The sequence below is a fragment of the Culex pipiens genome, chromosome 1 (genome assembly GCF_016801865.2).
Source record: "Culex pipiens pallens isolate TS chromosome 1, TS_CPP_V2, whole genome shotgun sequence".
Lineage (NCBI taxonomy): Eukaryota > Metazoa > Arthropoda > Insecta > Diptera > Culicidae > Culex > Culex pipiens.
The window spans coordinates 94,705,941-94,726,528 of NC_068937.1; the positions used below are offsets into that span (position 1 = coordinate 94,705,941).

At 38.2% G+C, this 20,588-nt stretch overlaps 1 protein-coding gene across 4 annotated transcripts in view; it reads right to left on the reverse strand.

Moving 5' to 3' along the window:
• Positions 1–1,543: 1,543 nt before the first annotated feature.
• Positions 1,544–20,588, reverse strand: part of LOC120431454 (steroid hormone receptor ERR2) — a 66,690-nt gene continuing 47,645 nt past the window's right edge. For 3 of the 4 annotated variants that reach the window (XM_052706651.1, XM_052706652.1, XM_039596570.2), the window contains 5 exons: positions 14,622–14,750; positions 7,450–7,786; positions 6,721–7,391; positions 6,488–6,660; positions 1,544–3,120 (listed from right to left, as the gene is read on the reverse strand). In XM_052706651.1, coding sequence (XP_052562611.1) covers positions 2,958–3,120; positions 6,488–6,660; positions 6,721–7,391; positions 7,450–7,786; positions 14,622–14,744 — 1,467 coding nt within the window. In that variant the 5' untranslated portion in view covers positions 14,745–14,750 and the 3' untranslated portion in view covers positions 1,544–2,957. The remainder of the gene's footprint in view (positions 3,121–6,487; positions 6,661–6,720; positions 7,392–7,449; positions 7,787–14,621; positions 14,751–20,588) is intronic. The other variant, XM_052706653.1, reaches the window with a different exon arrangement.

A 20,588-nucleotide genomic window follows, 5' to 3' on the forward strand; every position in this document is an offset into this window, starting at 1 on the left:
GGATAATCTGGAGTGTTCCTTGAAATTTAACAAAACCAATTACACCAAAGAGTAGAGCAACTTTTTGTGAACTTTTCTGTTTATTTGCACTTTTATTAAAAGTTATGCTATTCCTTTTACAAGCATTTAAAAAAAATATTTCCCAATATATTCTAATCAGACGAGAATGCATTGGGCCACGCCCATTTTTCTATTTTCAGCTTAGTTCTTTTTTCTTCCAGCGCTCTTTTGGGTCTGCTTAGTGCTGCCAAAATTGATGAAATTTGAAGCGAACATTCACGAAAAGTATCATTTATAGAGAAAATTTCCTGGCTCACTCCAACAGGCGCTGCTGGTGGTGTTGGTGGCCACCCTTTGTTTTTTATTTGCCTTCGCTTCTCGCCAGGCATGCCACATTTTGCAGATTTTCGGGTACATCACAAAAACGCAAATGAATTTAACTTGATTTAACAATCTCTTGAAAAACTTTTTACAGCAGAAGAACCGTAAAGCGTTCATCTTTTTTGTGAGCCAATCAACGATTAACATAGTTAAACAATACGTTAGAGCATTGAGCCTGTGCTAAAAAAACTGCAAATCTGGCATGCCTGCTTCTCGCTCGGTTTTCTTCAGCCTTCGATTGGAATGGGTCGTCAAAAGTCCAACGTCAAAAGACTTGGCGCGTTTGTTTTTTTTTATGGCGCTTGCTAATTATTTACATGTTTCGGGATTATTTTTCAAGTGAGTGACTAACTAATGTTCAAAAGAACATGTTGCCGGTAGTTGGAAGCAATTTCATATCTTAAGCGCTTTGAAAACGTTAGCGCAAGTGAAAAGATATTGATGGCGACTTTCTTGTGCAGTTAAGCTCTCATCTTGCGTGTGGATGTGTGTGCCACCAAAATGATGAGAAATGGTCTCGCAAAATAGAAATTATGATCAGAAGTGCATTAAATTTGATTTTTTTGGCCAGTAAGTGGCATACATTTGCGTGCTTACTTGAGGCGGTGCTATTGCTGGTAAGTTTACTTTACAGCCTAAATAGTATTTTTGGAGCTTTAATCGAGTATCAAACTCTTCATATGACGAAGATAGGTGTTTGATTAGAAAGGGTATATTTCCCCTAAGTTTGGAATTTTTCAGTAGCATTTAAAAAAAGCAAATCCAATTTTTTTGATTTTTTCATCAAAACATTTTGTTTACAAGCACTGCGCGATGAAACGTCAAACGCCACATTTCGTTTCTGGTCCTTTTCAGCTACGTACCGGTTTAGAAAAATCTTTCCGTGACCATTTTCTTGAACGTTTTTTGGTCTTTTTTATATGGAGTTTTGCGTTCCTTCCGAGCTCCGTATCAGCCTTTCGAGATTGATATGCTGTAAAAAGGGGAAATTTGTGATACTCCACCACCTCGAAAATATCAAACACCGTGCTGCTTAATTTCATCTCTACTTTCATGTGGCTGAATTTATATATTTTCACCATAAATGATAAATTGTCTGTGGTATATTTAATAATAATAATAGTCCCATCCGCTCCGCTTATCAGCCTAAACGTACCATTGCTCTCGTAAGGATTAACAGTTTTATTCATCCATCCTCCCAGAAGAGTTTTTTTTGCGTGTCCTATTTGTATAAGATATCCTTCAATACCACACTACTGGTATGAGGTTTGTCGTTCAGTTTAATAAACTAACTTTATATTAGTCTGTTCTCTATTTTTTTTTTTTGTTTTACTTAATATTCCTCACTGGTATTTTTCCCGCTTTTTCTTATCGCCTATTGGTTTCTCTGGGGTTTGACTCTAAATTCTAGTAAATACACAACGCGCACGTGTTGACTATTACAGTTGTAACGCCTAATGGATAAGGTTTGTTTGTGTGTGTGAGTGAAATTTGTTTTTTTTTGTGAGGGTGTGTGCTTTATTTTAGGTTAGTAACAAACTGATTGGTTAAATTTTAGCGTGCTTTTTTCAGTGAAAAATATATATTTCTCCTCTTGCATTTTAAAAGAGTTGTACTGTTTTTTACTTCAGTGTGTGAGTTTTATCGAGTCGACGTTTGGAATTCGAACTTTGTTTCAGTTTTGTTTTTTTTTTTATTCTGACTGTATCCTAGAGATTCCTACCGTATTAAAGCGAAAGTCACGATTTTTGTGATATTGCATTTGTTTGTTCTAACCGCCTAACGCCTTAAGTAGTTGCATCTAACATCTAACAAATGAAATGTATGATTTTCGCTGGACGACGTTCGATCTCATCCGCGAGCGCGCGAAATGAATGAAAATTTGAACAAACAGCTTGAACAACACTTCCCGAAAACTGCATTCTTGTACCATTCCTACCTATCGAGTCCCTGATTTTTAAATGGTTTGATCCAACGATCATGTGCCGACGATTGCATTCAAACTTGAAGTCTCAAATCACACAGCTTTCACTCTCTCGCACACACTCTTGATGAAACTTATCTTAGTGAAACTTATATTTAGTGTAATTTGACTTTGTGTTAGCGCTTACATAGTAATATGATTTCGTTTTCCGAGGCTTGAACCGAACCTTGCAAAACGAAAGGTAACCATGCTTTCCCTAGAGAATGACAACAAGAAATCTGCTTTTAAAACGTTGCAAGTTCTTAGAGAACCATCGAAAATAAGAAAATTTATTTGAGATAGTTGAGACTTTATTTGGGTTTCTACAAATAAAATGTTTTTTTTTTCCTAGCAAAATTAAGATTAGAACTGAAATAATTCCACTACATAACAAATGTAGAATGAGGCTAAAACACATTTTCACTTAGTGCCTAGTATTAAATTTAGAGAAGGGAAAAACTGAAACATAACGATGATTTATATTACAAAGTTTTTCGAATTGCTGCGTGAGCGCCACTGGTGAAAGATTAATGGTCGAGATCACCACGAATATGTTTAAAAAAAATCTAACTTTAAAAAATGTGACGACTAAAAACACTGGGTAGCAACAAACTTATCGCGAAACCGACTCGAGCATCTCGACAAACAGTTTGTTCATGGTGACGTTGCCCTCGATGTGCACGTTCGTCCAGAACTTCCGGATGATGTAGTCGGCCTGGCGGAGCGATGGCAGCAGAAGCAGCAGCTGCTGCTGGTGAGACACGGCCTGGTTGTGCCTGCAAAAAAAAAGTGGGATGGTGAACGAAAAGTTAGTTTGCTTGACAAATCGTCATAAACATTGTTTGGACAATTGAGCATCAGTCACCCCACCCTACCCCAACCAAACACATAAAGTTTGGTTGGATCCAAGTATGCGTTTGTCACAACTGTGTTGACGGTTAGCTTTGCTCGTGCACCTATTCCACAGTCATGACTATCACGCACGACCAGTTTCAAAATATAATCTTGTTCATATCAACCATTTTATTAAGGGCTGTTGTGAGTTTTCCGCACATTTCGACTGGTGACTGAGGAACAAATAATAATCACTTTATTAAAGTAGTCCCAAGATTAAATTTGAAAATGAGTTAGAACCGCAATGAAGAAACCAGCAAATGAAACGCGTGGACTGAAGTAAAACTCGTTCTCGGAGAAGTGGTTGTTCGAAAGGCAGAAACGCAGAATAGACGATAAGAAAACTCGACGGCAACAATTCAAAAGGCATCATGTACATTTTGACACTTTTTGGTTTATTGCATATTCTTCTACCTCTCCACAAAAAATGAGCAAAAGTTACTTCAGTAAAGTCAGTTTAATAATGATTATAAATAAAGTAACATACACAAAATCTCTGGCATCCGCAGTGCCTGTTTATATAGCCCTGTCAATTTGTCAAATAAAAGACTACATGAACCTCGTGACGAAAAAAAAAGCATCATGAAAAAGACGCCATGTACATTTGGCGACGAAAAGCGAATCGCAACTTCGCAATTTTCAGTGTAAGAACGGGCCTTGACCGATCTTATGCACCAGGTTCCCGACGAACACGCACTGCCCTTACACCTACATCTCACCCTTGCTCTGAGTCAGTACGAGCAACACGCTAGAACACGCTTTGAGTGTTCGTGCCAGGCATGCACACCTTCTTTTCCGGTTACGCATTTTAACTCGGCAAATGATGGCAAACTGAGGGCGTGAAGACAAAAAGACTGCCGCGCTGGCATTTTGTGAGAGTGGCTCTTCGCTGAGCATGGTAGTGTGTGAGTGTCGTCGAGCGACGGAGTAGGCAAATATTTTCACGATGTATTTGTTCGCTGAGTGAACAGTTCGGGCCACTCGCTGGCTGCTTGCGAGACTCATTCGCTCATGAATGCTAGCGGGTTGGAACAGGCGACGAATGGATAGGCGATGAGTGAGTGGTTTCTGTTCATTGAACCGAAAATCAGGACCCTTGGATAGCAATTTATTAAGTATTATCTACAGAAATAAACAAAAGTTTATAAATAGGGGTAGCAAACAAGCTTAGATTGTATTAAGGGAATTTATAGGGCAGATGAAAAATTATTCAAAAATATATAAAAAGAAAAGGCAACAAAATTGACATCGCTGCCAAATTTAGGGAAAACAGACAGTTTGTTACAGCAGCATCAATTGGTAAAATAGAGTGGAAAAGCGTTGAGCAATAAGAGAATCAAAAAAAGTAAACTCGAAAATAAATTGACGATAACAAACAGAAGGCAACAGTATAGGGGCAGGGGGGGGCAGAATGGTCCGCCTAAGTAAAATGTACCGAAAACCTTACAAAAACATACAAATTTATGAATCCAGTGTAGTAGGCTTATGCTTTGGGATGTTCCCTTCAATGTTGTATACTTGGTTGATGAAAATTTTAAGCTTACTAACGATTTTTAAGCCACTTTAAAAAAAAAAGTTTTTTCGACTACTTTTCCAGGGTGCGGGGCAGAATGGGCCACCCTGCGGGGCAGAATGGGCCACCTTAGAAAACAAGCCATTTCGTCTAATACAACGTTGAAGGGAGATAAGAAATGACTTTAGGGACCTTTCTAACATAGTTTCCATGAAGTTTGATCACTTTTATAAAAATAGTCACTTACCAAAACAACAATTTTTGAAAATAGTGTTAATATGTTGTAATAAGACACTATTTTTACAAATAAGCATCAACACAACTAAAAAATCAATTAATGTTGCATTTGTGAAGCTTTCAGGGGTGATATAATCAATTAAGCTCAAATTTCTTAACTTTTGGTTGTTTTTATAAGGCAGGAAAAGGGTGGTCCATTCTGCCCCCAGGTGGATTTTTATTTAACACTTCCACCACCAAGCCTCTAAATGATTTGAAGGTTTCGTTGTTGTGTGTTTACCTGGGTAGTAACATATAGTAACATTAAAAGCATTGAACAGACTTTTTCTAACAATCCAACTTTTCAGAAAGCTTATTTAAAAACCACGAAATAAACAACATTTGCGTGGTTTTGTCAACAAACTTACATTTTTGCTCATAATTCGAAAAATACAATGAATTCAAACGTCGTTATCGGTATGGTGATGTTATTTGACGTCCTTTATAAGACCCTTGCCTTACAATTGGTCTAAATCCATTCTAAAGCCCAAAACCAAGGGTGGCCCATTCTGCCCCCCTGGTCCATTCTGCCCCCCCTGCCCCTATAGATGGTAGATAAAAATAGAAAGAAGAGAAACCCCGTTCTGCGATGTTCAGGTACATCCACAGCAGTTGACTCAACATACTGCGAATCAAAACAATACCGTCTACAATCACAAATTACTTCCCTGTCCCACATTGGCGCGCCCCTTTCTTTTAGCCGTCTCGACTCTAACCATCGCTGGTCAAAGCTTTACGATCCGTTTCCACAGGCCACCAGCAAGGTCACACTTTGTCATCATGATGACGAAACCAAGCCAACGTGGAGGTAAGAAAATAGGACACTTGCAAGGAACCAGAGCTATACTGTCCTGATCAAGAATGATCTAACAGGACTACGGACGTAGTCAGTGACGCTCCTTCCAGGATGTTCCTCGCCTAAGCGTCAACTGAAGAGGTATCATCAGTATCATTCACCCTTGGCCTGCAAAATGTTGTCCATCAATTTTTATGTCAAAATAATCTTTTTTGCCAATTTCGGTGCTCTCCACAGAGAAGTGCTATGACAAATGTAAAATCTCGTTTATCTCGCAAAAAAATAAAAAAAAATAAAAATTTCGGAGCACCCTTTGGCCAACCTAATGGCATAAAAAAGGTCTAATTATTTTGGCCAGGCCCAATAAATGTCTTTACATGAAGATTGGCTAATTAAAGTTGTAATTATTCCAATTCGTGTTACTTTGGCTGATTCAGAGTTTGTCCTGTTTTCGTCAAATTAGCCGATTCTCACTATTTAACAAAATTATTTTGCAGACCTTTGAAGTCATTTGCTTGCTCACTTTCATAGAAACTTATTACTCGACTTCAGTTGAAAACGCATTTTAGAAGCTATCATTGAACTCGACAGTCAACATAAGACGCTTTATGAATATACATTATGTCATGCCTGCAGTATTGCATATCCCCTTTTTCCCACTCACCTGATCAGCAGCACGCAGTCGTTGAGCGCGTACAGGATGCTGTCGCGGATCTTCTTGAGCGCGCCGTAGTTATCCAGCCGGATATCACAGTTGGACAGGGAGAGCGCCTTCAGCAGGTAGTACTCCTCCTTGGTGGCGGAGACCTTCTCCAGCCGTTGCGTGATCTGGGCCAACTGGAAATTAGAATTTCTTCTTTAGAATTTAATTGTCAAGGAACTCAATTTGAAACTCACGTGATTGTACAGATCCAGCGCGCCGCACTCCTTCGCGGACCGCTCGTCGAGCCAAAAGTCCGTCGCAAAGTACAACCGCCCGGAGAAGGGTATCGAGCGGTGGGCCAACATCAGCGTCAACAGCTCGGCCCAACTGACCTGCAGCAGCCGCATCTGGTCGTTCAGGGGCAGGTCGGTGAACCCCGGGATCTGTTTGGCCCAGCCGATCACGCCGACCAGCTCCTTGTCGTAGATGTCGCTGAGCACGCTGAGCATTTCCTGCGCGTCCGCACCCATGGCCATCGTCGCCCGGGACGAGGACGTCGCCGACGAGTCGGAGTTGGTCTGCTTGTCGCCGTCGTGGTCACTTCCGCCACCGTTCATCAGGTCGAACCCGTGCCCGATCGTCAGCGGATCCGGCTCAAACGACGATAATACTTCCAGTATTTTGATGTCCTCCAGCGATTGGGCCGTGTACTGCGAGTTGGACTGCGTCAGCTGCAGCTGGTACGGATTCGTGCACGGATTGCGGCGATACTTCTGGCGGCCGCCCCGTACCCGGTCCAGCCGGACGCCCTCCTTAAGCATGCCCATGAGCAGACACTTGCGGAACCGACAGGCCTGACAGGCTTTCCGCCGCCGCTTGTTGATCTCGCAGTCGTTGCTCGCCGGGCAGGTGTACTCGATATTACCTGCAAAAGTAAATGTTCAAGACAACTGTTTTCGAAAAACAACCTCAAAAGTACCCACCCTGAATGGTCCGTTTGAAAAATGCTTTGCACGCCTCACAGCTGGCCACTCCGTAGTGAAAGCCGCTGGCCACGTCCCCACACACCAGGCACAGCCGGCGCGGAATCTCCTCCTTGATGGCGTCCTGGTTGGTGCTGTCGCTGCCAAAGTCACCAATCGCCGACGTGGTCGAGCTGCAAAACTGTCGATCCGGCGATCCGGGCGAGTGTGGTCCTCCTCCGCTGCCTCCACTGATGGTGCCGTTGCTTGTCGCCGGGCCGGTGTGCAGTTCCGTGAGGCCACCGTGGCCGCCACCGCCACCACTGATGTCGTTTGCGCTGGTGCATTTGTACTCCATCTGGAATAAGTTGAGAAATGATTGAGAGGTTACGTTTGAAGACATCAAGGTCTTAAGGTAAAACGGGAAGCGAGTTCTTGGACAACAGTTACTTATATTCAACCTAAATCAATGTCCGAACCCGACAGATTGCTTGCTAGCTTTATGTTTAGCGTCTGCAATAGACAAAACTTGTTTAAGTTACGGCTTTTTCCTTAAAGGTGCTTCCAAAAACTCGAGTCGTGCTGTCAATGTTGCGCTGGCTTCCCGTTTCACCTTAAAATTTTCTAGGGGTTCCTTGGCCGAAATAATTTGACCCGTATTTTTTTGTTTGGCCGTTAGGGTGACCTTATCGTGCTAGGGTGGTCCCAAAAACGGGTAATTTCATCAATTTTCGCAACGCAACAACATTTTTCAAAAAATCATAATTTCATGCCATTTCAACCGATTTTAGCTGTCTAGGACGCAAATGAAAGGAGCAGTTCTCTCATATTTCGGACTTTTGATTTTTTTTTTGTATTTTTTTTATCCTACTGAAACTTTTTTGGGGCCTTCGGTATGCCCAAAACAGCCATTTTGCATCATTAGTTTATAATAATTTTTCCATACACTTAAAACCCAACCATGGTAGTTGCTACCATATTGTAGGGTAAAATTGAGAACACGCACCGACGTATTTTTGCTAAAAACATTCCGTGCTTGGATTGACTGATTAACGCAGTCAGTTTTACTATGTCGTGAGCGGTATAGTAATTTTAACCCTCCAATATGGAGAGAATGATAATGATTTCGTAAGTGCTACCATGCAATTTTGTGGAAGCATGGTACATTTGACCATATTTGCGTTTACTTTTACCAAAAAGCCGCAGTTAATTTAATAAGCAGCATTTTTAGCAAATGTTCTTAAAATTACCATGGTCGGGCTTTCAGTGTACAAATTTGGCAGCTGTCCATACAAAAATGATGTATGAAAGTTCAAAAATCTGTATCTTTTGAAGGAATTTTTTGATCGATTTGGTGTCTTGGGCAAAGTTGTAGGTATGGATAATGACTACACTTTAAAAAAAATATCCACGTTAAAAAAAATTTGGTGATTTTTTATTAATTTTTTTGTCACTTAAACTTGATTTGCAAAAAAACACTATTTTTATTAATTTTTATTTTTTGATATGTTTTAGGGGACATCAAATGCCAACTTTTCAGAAATTTCCAGGTTGTGCAAAAAATCTTTGACCGAGTTATGAAATTTTTAATCAATACTGGATTTTTCAGCTTCATTTTTCGATGTAAAATCAAATTTGCAATCAAAAAGTACTTTAGTGAAATTTTGATAAAGTGCACCGTTTTCAAGTTAAAGCCATTTTTAGGTGATTTTTTTGAAAATAGTCGCAGTTTTCCATTTTTTTTAAAATTAGTGCACATGTTTGCCCACCGTTGAAAAAAATATTTTTGAATCGCTGAGAAAAATCTCAATATTTTGCTTTTTTGAACTTTGTTGATACGACCCATAGTTGCTGAAATATTGCCATGCTAAGGTTTAAAAACAGGAAAATTGATGTTTTCTAAGTCTCACCCAAACAACCCACCATTTTCTACCGTCGATATATCAACAACTATTGATCCGATTTACAATGTTAAAATATGAAACATTCGTGAAATTTTCCGATCTTTTCAAAAAAAATATTTTAAAAACCAAGACTAACATTTTAAAAGGACGTAATACTGAATGTTAGACCCATACATGTTTGGGTACCAAAATTTTCGTAATTAAAAGATGCATTTTTTGATACCCAAACATGTAAAGGTCATCGCTGAAATTTTCAAGTTATCGCAGTTTTAGTGAAAAAAGTTGATTTTTTCTAGTTTTCGTCATAATTGAAAAAAGTGCGCGGCGCGCCGAAAATCCCAGTTTTTATTTTCAAAAAATCTTATCTCGGAATCCTGTACATGTACCGTAAAACGGGGTGACTTTGATAGGTTTGCGATTTTTCCGAAAAATGAAGAGTACAATTAAAATACGTAAGGAATGGTTTAGAAACATACTGAACGTGGTAGAGAAGTGTTCAAAGTACCACGAGAAGAACTTTTCATAAAATTTTGACAAGTTTAAAAAGTTAGTTAACTATAGTTAAGAAAATGTTCAAAAAAAATCAAATCAAATGTTGAAAATGTTGATGAATGTCATTATTTTAAACTTCTCAAAGTGTCATGATTTTCTCAAAGAACATGATTTTTAATCGAAAAACGGATTGAATTTTCGGATTCTTTGGACAATTTTCCACTAGGAGAAGGTTAAAAAAGTTTGTAAAAAATAAATAATATGTGTTTTTGAAACACAATTATAAAAACTCTCTAAATTTATAGGCAATTTCAGTTGAACAAATTTCATGTAAAATGTGAAAACTTGTGATTCGTGCTTCGAATTCAGTATAAAATGCAATATAAATCGATAATTTTATAAACAAAACTAGTTTTAACAAATTTCAGGCAAAATTCCGACTTTTTAACAATTTTACCTAAAATTTATATGTATTTAGCTTAAAAGCTTATACACTTAGTTAACTAAATATAAAAATTGATTTTTTTCTTAAATACTATATCAGCTACTTTAGTGATGGTACATTTAATGTACAAATGAAGTTTGAACATCTTAAATATGATTTTAACAAGAAAAACTATAACTATCAAAATCACCCCGGAATTCAAACTAAGAATTTTTAACGTAACTATATTTCTAAACACTATTGAAAAAACTTTTTTTTCCGAAATAGTGCATGGACTTTGTGTGGCCTACCCCAGTACATGTTTTAAAAATAATAATCTTAAGAAAAACCTTACCTGTTGGAAAATATTCTAAAAACAAATTGAAATCCTATCAAAGTCACCCCGGTTTACGGTATACCTCCCATTTTTGAGTATGTTACGTAAAATTATCCAAGAAATCCGATAAAAATATATTTTCAGATATAAGCTCTTTGGTCCAGACACCGTCAAAACGGTATTTTAAACCTTCATTCGACCTTTTCAAATGTTTTGCTAGATTTTTAAGCCTTTAGCCTATTTTTCTTAGAAAGACCAACTTATCACCATTCGTTTGCGTCCAAAACAGCTAAAATCGATTGAAATGGCATGGAGATATGTTTTTTTGAAAAAGGTGGTTTTTTGTAAAAATCGACGAAGATTTTTATTTATTGGCTAATTATATTGGCCAGGGAACCCCAACAAAATGTTGAGCCCGATCGGTTTAGGCTCTTTTCAAACGGAAATGCTGTATACAGATGTTTTTCATCATTTCATAGGGCATAAGTAGGAAAACCACTATAATTTTTTTTTATACTTTTGCGCCAGTAAATACAGTTTCCTTGATTATGAAAAAGTTCTTAAAGACATATAAATGTATCAATGATTCAAAGATTTCTATTAAAAAAAATTATTCCTTATACAGAGTGGATTCCTTAAATCGAATGGCAATGCCTTCGAATCAGCGAATCCGAATACGCGAATTGAAACCACTGACAGCTATTAAGGTCAATTTAAAAAACCCGATTTAATATCACCAGAGGTGATATAGAGCCTTTCTTACAAAATGATGAAACTCCGACAAATATATTGGTGCAATTGATTTTTCAGAAACATAATGATACCACCCAGTGAGAATTTGACCTAAAGCTTCGAATCTTTTTAGGCTAAACCTCCAATGTAATTTTTTTAAATTTCAGGGGTACATTCTGGGTCGCAAGATAATAATATTTAATTAAGAAAAACATATTGGATTGACATTATAAGAAAAAAAGGGTACTCAGTCTTTATGTTAGTCTATGATTAACTTAAAAAATATGTATCGATTTTGCACTTTGTCGATCTATTATGAGAAGCCAGAAAGAACACTTAAAAAATTTAAATGTGCTGGCGTTTATGCTTCGACTTGACGACTTGTCGAGCTTTCGAGCGAGAACGAGCCGGGACTTCGAATTTGATGTTCAGTATATGATTCTGTATAAAACCAAAAATTTAATAGGAAAAAATAGGGTAAAAATAAGACGTAAAACACTAATATGGCTATATCTCTGGAAATACATTTTGGAAAAGCTTCAAATTTTGGGCCCAAGCAGTTTATAGCGCATGTTTTCGAATGGCTTTTTGTTTGAAACTGAATTCTTTTAATTTGATAGTGTTATAGAGAATTTGCAGCAAAGCTAAAAGACACATGTCGCCACCTATGAACAAATAGCGTAAACCTATGATTTTTTGAAAAAATGTGTTTTTCCTTCATAATCAACATTTTTATAAAACTTATGCCGGATTCGGATGAGAAAAATTATTTCCAACAATTTGGTGTACAACTTTCCAATATTTGTTTGATTTTTCTATGAGAAAACTGTAAATTTATAAAAAGATAGTAATTTGGACTATTTGGCAAGAAAGTCTGTCAAAAATCAATGAAAATTGTTGGATATACATTTACACATCTGTTATCAACTATATTACTGCTTATTTCATTGATATATACGGGGAAACTCATTTTTTCGTGTTCCAAAACATGTTTTTTAAAGAAAAAGTTGACAAATTTTTGCTCGCCCAAAAATTGATGTTCATTATTTTGAAGCAAAAATTTTTTCTCGTCTTTTGCAACCAGTTTCATTAAGATTGATGCAGGGAATCATGAGAAATAAGCGATTTTGTTCTTCAATCCGGCAGAAAGCCATACGATTTTGACGTAGACTACGTCTTTGTCGAAGGTACTGGGGTGCCATTCCAAAAAACCCGGGCCGAAGGCCCTGGAATACTGCGTCATCCGTCAAACGCTTATATCTTCCTTCCCTCTAATCGAATCGACACGATTTATGTTCCATTCGATTCGAAAATTATTCAGCAATTTGCTATAAAACTTTCATTGTTGGCAAAATAGTTTTACTATTGAAACAATTCAATGTTTTAAAATGTTTTCAAAATGCAGAGATTTTGCAAGCAAAATGAGCGCTTCCCACTCACGGACGGGAATGTCAAGTACCTATTTTGAGGGGAAAATCACCCGAGCAACGCGACCGAGTGTCGGTCGCGAAAAAGGAGGGGAAGTAGCGGGCCGAAATCATATATAAGAACGCGCGCCAGAGCCCATTCTATCATTCACGTCTCAGACGTCGGACCGGCAGCAGCAGCAGGAAAGCTCAGCCCAGAGCAGCAGCAGCAGGAGAGAGACCAGAGGGGAGCAGCAGCACGAGAGAGACCAGAGCAGCTGCAGCACGAGAGAGAGGGACCAGAACTGCAAAAGAAGTGCGCATCGCCTTCTCGTCGTCACCGTCAGCCAGTTGCCTCTCGATGGCCGGACCGTTTGGATCGTCCCACCCGGGACGAGGCAGCAACAAGATGAGGCGCGCGCCTGCTGCCTTCTCGCCGAAAAGTTGCCTCTCGTGGGTCAAGCCGTGGTTGTGAAACTTCCAAATTCTAGTTGTTAAACTTCCCAACTCTTCGGAGTTGCCTCCCTCCCCGTCCCTCGTCCCACCCAGGCAGCGTGAGGCAGCGCAATGAATAATTACAGTTTAAATTTCAGGAACAAATTTTGGTTTTCGGGGGCGACGGACTGCACAGCTTTCTGAGGCTGCTCTCGCCCCCAACCCCTCTCCCTCCCCCTCATTCTGCTACCAAACATCCATTCGGTTCGCGAAAAAAACGTTTTTCGTTCTTCTCTTTTCTTCCTCCATTCGATGTTGTCTAGTCAACTTATCAACACATTCAAAGTATGTTTACATGGTAGCTGCGGTATTGTTCGCATTAGATTTGCCATCTCTATCTAGTAAAAGTCAACTCTATCGGAATTCAATTCGAATCGTATATAAATTCCGTTTCAACAACCGGTACGTACACGGTCCGATTGAATTTACTAGGTGTCGGGGGGTCCATCTCGCATTCACGATCTTATTCCGTTAATGTATTTCAAGTATCTAGCTAATTCATCAAAATTAAGAAATGGAAAACTCTGTGTCCACATATCAAAACTTTACGTAGTCTACGCCATTCCGGTTATGTCTGTGACATAACTACTTTGAATTTTAGGCAAGTAACCTCATTTTGGCGCCACCTACATTTGAAACACAGTCGCGCTGCAAAACCTCAAATAGTCCAAAAAAAAACCTCTAAAAATGGCTTTGACCACATTTACTGGTCGAAAATTGTGAATCGAAAAATAAAATGTTCGTCTCCGACCCCACGGCTACAAATCTGAAATATAAAAATTGTGGGTTTCACGAGCGGTTTTCCAGTGATGGAAGACACAAATTTTTAAGAGGGGATACAGACATCGCTCAAGTATTTCATAAAAAAGGGCTCTCAAAAATCAGACTTTGAGTTCCGGGGTTCGAGCCAAAATTCAATCGAAAGAGCGCATCTAAACCTTCAATTTAGTAATAGGATTTTTTCCTGGGACGATTTCTCGCCGTGCACGAATTTTTTAAGATTTCTGAGAAAAGCGTTTTCCAAAAGCAAACCTTAAACCTTTCCTTTGTAAGAAAGGCAAAAATTATATTTTTTTCTAGTTGAAATTCAATAAAAATCTAATGAAAATTTGAACTGTCCACGAATCATCTAAGAACATTAAAAAATCAAATCACATCATTTTTGTTGCGGAACGAGGTGGGATAGCTAGGATCAAGTCAGTCCAAGTCCGGTTGTGTAAAGGAACGGTAATGGTCGTGCCAATCTATGCAGATAACTTGCACTCCACGGGGAGCGGGGATTGAGGACACGATTGGGTAGGTTAAAATGAGATTGAGTTTGTGAGAGTGTGTAAGCGTGTAATGTAAATAAGCTCAATCCAGAACTTATACTAAAACTTAAAAAATTCGACTTGTTCATATACCTTTGTGTTGCCCTGTGATCCACCGTACAGGAGGTTGTTCTGGGAGGACGGCGACGGGCTGCAGCAGGAGGTCTCGATTAGTTCCTGTTTGATCCGTGCGGGCGTTCCATCGCCTGCCATCATGGACACCTGAAAGCACACACACACAAATTGAGAAGTGGCCAATTAATTTCATGCCATTTTTGTTTGCAACGACGTCGATTGAGAAGAAATATAAGAAGACACTACAAATTAGTAACTAATCCGACGGTGGATGCATGAAAAATTGAAGTTTAAAAGTTCTTACAGTTAAATTCTTTAAACTGTTCGATTCGCATTGGTTCACGCTCCTGCAGCTCATTAATTTTGTGAGTTTAGAGTGATTGAACCTTTTTCTTAATTTAATCATTTTGAAGGTGAAATTAACAAATTCAAAATTTCAGGTTAATAAAGAAAACCACAGCTTTAAACATTTTTCAAATACTCAGTTAAACTTTAAAACTGAATTGGGAAAATATAAGTCCCTTTACCCTAAATAATCTTCTTCCCAACTTCTTCCATCATTTTGGCGATTTTTCTTCATTTCAGCTCGTGTGACGGCCACGTTCTTCCCAGGTGCAGCGATTGAAAATTCGCAAATAAAAATTGAATCGGAACGATGCACCACCAGCAACCATTATTGCATTGATTGATGGGATATTCGTTGAACCGTGAAGACCCCATCCCCCTCACTTCACACGAGAGGCAGGCACACGACTGAATGGCGCATAGCAACAAGTTTTGGGATTTTTGAAGAATCGTTGGCTTTAAAGTTTTTAAAATTTTGGTAAATTGCAATTTATATCAAAATTACATATTTTTTTGGCAAAACAAATTCAAAAATGTGCAAATTTATTCAATATTTTATTTTTGTATTTTATTATTTTGATGAAACGTTGAGCGTGCTTTTCCATGACCTATGACCATGTTAGCTTATCAAAATAAATGTTATTTGACAAGTTGACGAATGCATATAAGCATGTTATCTATCTCTTAAAAAATATTTTTTTTGCGAAAATACGTCGTTTAATTTTATCTGCAATTGCATTTTTAAAGACCTCTTCAAATCACTCAACCAATGCATCACATTTTTGCCTCACACACACCCCACACTAACTACCCCCCCATTATAATGCAGTTTGGGCGAATGTTATGGAGATTTGCCACCCTCGCAAATGACTGTCAGTCTGCAGAGCAGCTCGTGCCCCGTATTGACTGACTGACTGATTCGCCAACCATAGACCCAAGCAAACGTCAAAACACAACAAAAAAAGAGGGGGATGACGATCTTTTTTTTTGTATAGCAGTTTACCACTTTAATGCAGCGTAATTTCCGCACGGAGCTTTTCTCTCTCATTCGCTCTCAAATGCATCATTTGCGGAGATTAATCGTCTTGTTGCGTTTGGGAGCTTTTTCTTCCTTTTAGTTTTCTTATTTCTACGTGATTTTTTTTATTTTGGCTTGAACCACTCTATCTCTGTCTCATTATTTCAAATTTTTATTATTCTTTCCAACCCCCCTCAAATTCATATCGAAAATGCACTTCAAAAGTAGATAGGAGGAGGGAAAGGGGGGGAATGATCATTTGTCCAAATCATCATCCGTGGCTGTCTTGGATGGTTGCGAGCGTGTGCCCCCACCTTTTTTTCTACTGTTGTTGCTTGAACTTTTTTTGTGTTTGGTTTAGAGTGCAAGCCATTTTTTGATGGGGGTCAACATACACTGTCAAGGCTGCTGCACGCGAGCAGATTTTTGTGCTCTCTTCTTTTTCAACCAGAATTGCAGGAGGAGGACCGGCTTGCGTGAATTATCCTCTGATTTGGAGTGAAGGTAGATTTTTTTAAAAATTTTAATCAGTTAAATAGTTGATTTTTCACTGACTTAATTCAAACATTTTTATCTACAGGAAACCATAGGTGATATTTGTACACTTTGGCTAAATTTTTAGGGCAGATTTAGTTCCATTACACGGAAGAATATATTGCCGGACAATTTTCGATGTTTTTTAAAGTACACCCAAAGTTAAAGAACGAGGGGATAGTCCTCACGATAAGAAACGTGAGGAAAGTGCTATTTTGCGAGAGTATAGTCCTCTCGCGTGTTCATTCGTTCATTGGAACAGTTTATCCTATTGAGGGGCTTATATGGACAAATGACCGCCACTTAGTCACCGAAATTTTTCAACCAATTTCGATCTTCAAGAAGCATTGGAAAGAAAAACTCTTAACATTTTATATAATTTTAGGGTATTAAATTTAACTTGTTTTATGTGACTTTGCAAATGTTTCTAAAAATGTATTTTTTTAGGGGTCAACTTTGGCTGTGTGGTAAAAAGAAGTATGCAGTAATTTTTGTATTGTCTAAGACTATGCCTCAACCTATTTTTTTAAATTTTAAATGATAATGGTGCCATTCTATAAACGAAAATGTGAAAAACAAGCAAAAAATTTAAAAAGTGACTGTAAAAACATGAAAAAATTAGATAGTCAAAATGTAATAATAGTAGGTAGTAGAATAGGCCAAATACTATCAAAAGCAAAAGTAAACCAAACAAGATAAATGCAAATTAAAATACTAAACATAAAACAAGAAAAACATAAAACTAGAGAAGTATAGATTTCGTAGAACAAAAGTTGCTCAAAATGACCTTCTGACCACGAAATCAAAATCAAATTATTCGCTCTACAGCATTGCCTTGGCGTTCTCGATTGCGAGATTCCTACTCGAAACTAGGTGTTCGAAGGCTTGATTGTTGAGGCAATTGCAAACCTCTTTTTACACTTTAGCTTCCATCCACCCCGGGATTCGAACTGACGACCTTTGGATTGTTAGTCCAACTGCCTACCAGCGACTCCACCGAGACAGGACCCAGGGAGACGACTCCTACACCTGGACTGAGCTAACGACCTAACCTCTAGGTTAGACCGGGGCCAACATTTACTTCCCGTCCGACGGAAGGCGTGATCAGACAAATCTCGTCTCGAAAAATGCCACCGGGACCGTCTGGGATCGAACCCAGGCCGACTGGGTGAAAGGCAATCACGCTTACTCCTACACCACGGTTCCCGGCTTCTGACCACGGAAAAATAAAAAAATCGAGAAAAAATTTGGGCAGTAGAGGGATAGGTTGCCCTTCTCATTTGCAACAACTTTTCTCAAGACACTAAAGCTCCAACACATCACAATTTTTCCGGAAAATCATATTTCCCCTTAATATTACGATCTGGACCAATGTAGAAAAAATACGCACCTTCTAAGTTTTTTTTGTGCGCTGGCAGCGGGGACACGCAGGCCTTTTTTCGTGTTATTTTCCATTTCTTTTCATTTTTTTATCATAAATGTGTCAATTTATTATGTGCAAATAGTCATTCTTATGTTTTATTTATTTTATTTTATTTATTTGCGGTTAAGGACCACTTAACTCAAGAGTCATTCGGGTCCGAAATCATTCTTATGTAAAATTGTCTGATCTTTCCGATAAAAATACTTTCATATTTTTTGAATCTGACCTAGCATTTAAAAACGTCCAAATATGCTTTTATAGCGGAATTGGGGTTAAATGGGCCCTACATGATTTTTGCGGTACAAGAGGTTATTTTTAACTGGATTCCTGGGACATTCATAAAGCCTAAAATTCTAAATACCTACAAAGCGATCTTCAAGAAAAATGCCGATCTTCAAGAAAAATTGTTGAAAAATGGGGAATTGGGGCAAAATGGACCCCATCACCAATCAATTCCTCGGATTTTGTTTACATAAGGGAACCAGCCGCGTTTAATTAAGTACAATGTTCGCTCACTGTGGAGTGTGGTAGATTGGAAACAGCTGTGCAAAAAAGTCCTTCCTTAACCATCGTTGATCGGAAGGTACGCCGTCGGATGAGTTTTGCCTGGTTATTGTAGTAAAAATTATATTCGAGTGCCTTATCAGCAGTAGTTGTAGTTCAAATTTCGATGCCTTTGTGCTCACTTGTTCTAACTTTGCTGGTTTTCCTATCTAGTTAGCATAAGAGAGCACAGAGACATCGATTTGTCTGTGTATTTTAAAAGTCCTTCACGGCGTCATGAAAATAAATGAAAAATGTGTAAAAAGATCAAAGTGATTAAACCTTCTGAAATATAATAAGTCGTTGTGGTGAAAAAGACCTTTCCATAGCTTCGTAGCTCGGGAGGCTCGACGTCGGGTGCAATTGTGTTAAGTCCTCCTGATTGATTGTTTAACTTCAGCTGATCTGTATCTCAAATTTCCAACGTGGCCATCAAACGTTGTTTATGTATGATACCCGTACTTGTAAATAACGCCCACTTCTTGATTTTAATTGACATAAGTGTAGACTTGATTATCTACAGTCCTTAGGAAAAATTTCACTTCAGATTAAAATTGACCCCAGCAATCTTGCCAAAAATGATCTAAAATGATTTCTGGAGTTTTTTTTTAAAGATCCAATAAACCAAATTTCCAGTTTTTGCTTTTTGGGTGTTTTTGAAACCGCCTTGAGTTAGAGATATTAAAAAACACCCAAAAAGCAAAAACTGAAAATTTGGTTCATTGGACCTTAAAAAAAACTCCAGATCTGGACATCTTAAATCCAAAATGGCGTATTTTGGTTTATGATTCAATTTTCCAAAAAGTCTAAGCAATCTTTGGATAACCAAGTCTGGACTGGATTTATTTTCAATCGATAATGAGTTAAACTAGCGTGCAACTCTCAGCAACAGTTACTGTTACGAAGTGTTGCATTTTTCCTCTCAGCTGATTGCTCGCACATCCCGTGGATTCGTGATTTTAACGAACGCAATTATCTCCACGGACGGAAGAGAGTGTAACCGATTCAAAACATAAAAATCAGCTGGTCATGTGCAGCGATTAGCCCTAGTCCAGATAGAACTGAAACTGGTGGCCCAAATTTAGGTTATTGGGGGCAAAATTTCGATATTTTTAAAAACATTTTGATTTTTTCAGCGAATTTTCAGAATTTTCAGTTTTGGATATCTGTTGATGTTTTAATGACTATAGTTCATATTTTCTTTAAACTGAATTCTAATTAATTTTATTGCATTTTCTACCTCGAGAATATTGCGAATTAATCTCAAAAGGCACGCGTCTTCTCGTTGCCTGGCGCAAAGTAGTCTGGGTTGTGCGCCCCAGCAGGTCGAATGTCACTTTTTTTTTGCTGTCGAACAGCTGATAATCACGGTGTTCACGTAGGGTAAAGTGGTGTTGATTGCACCTCAATCAAATTTTTTTTTTTGGTTTTCAAAAAAATACTGCTAGGCTACAGTTAAAATTGTCTTTTGATTAATTTGTTATCTCCTTATTAAAAAAAAAACTTTTTTGTGGAATTTTACACTACTGGTAACTGTTACTTTTTGTTCTTTTTTTTGCACTCTTCAACAGTTTACTAAATGATTATGCATGAGTGCAGCACACCTACTTTGTTGAAGCGTGATTTAAGATTTATAAATATTGAAACATTTTGTTCTGCGTTGGAAATCCTTTGCCACATTATCTGACCCAGCAACAGAAATATTTGGTAGGTAAGTGACTTTCACGGGAAGAATCATTGCATCACTTTGGTTAGGCACTTTATAAAATGATTTGTTGTGCTGTATAATATTTAAAAAGGTTTGAGAAAAATTAACTATAAATATGGTATAGTTTGCCAAAATGTAGAATTTAAAATCTCCGAAATCTGGAAATTATTCTGAAAAAGTCATTCACAAATCCCGCACGCACTATTAGGTTTTACGCCGACTTGATTTGGAGGTTAGAAAGGAGTGCACTGTTTACATGGACTTAGCACAGTTCGATGCGGTCGTCGATTTTGTTCGGGGAAATTCGTCGACAATCGACGAAGACCATGTAAACAGTGCACACGAGCTGTCAAATGACGTCACGGTGTAAAACCTAATACAAATTTATCATTCGCGATACAATTAAAGTACACG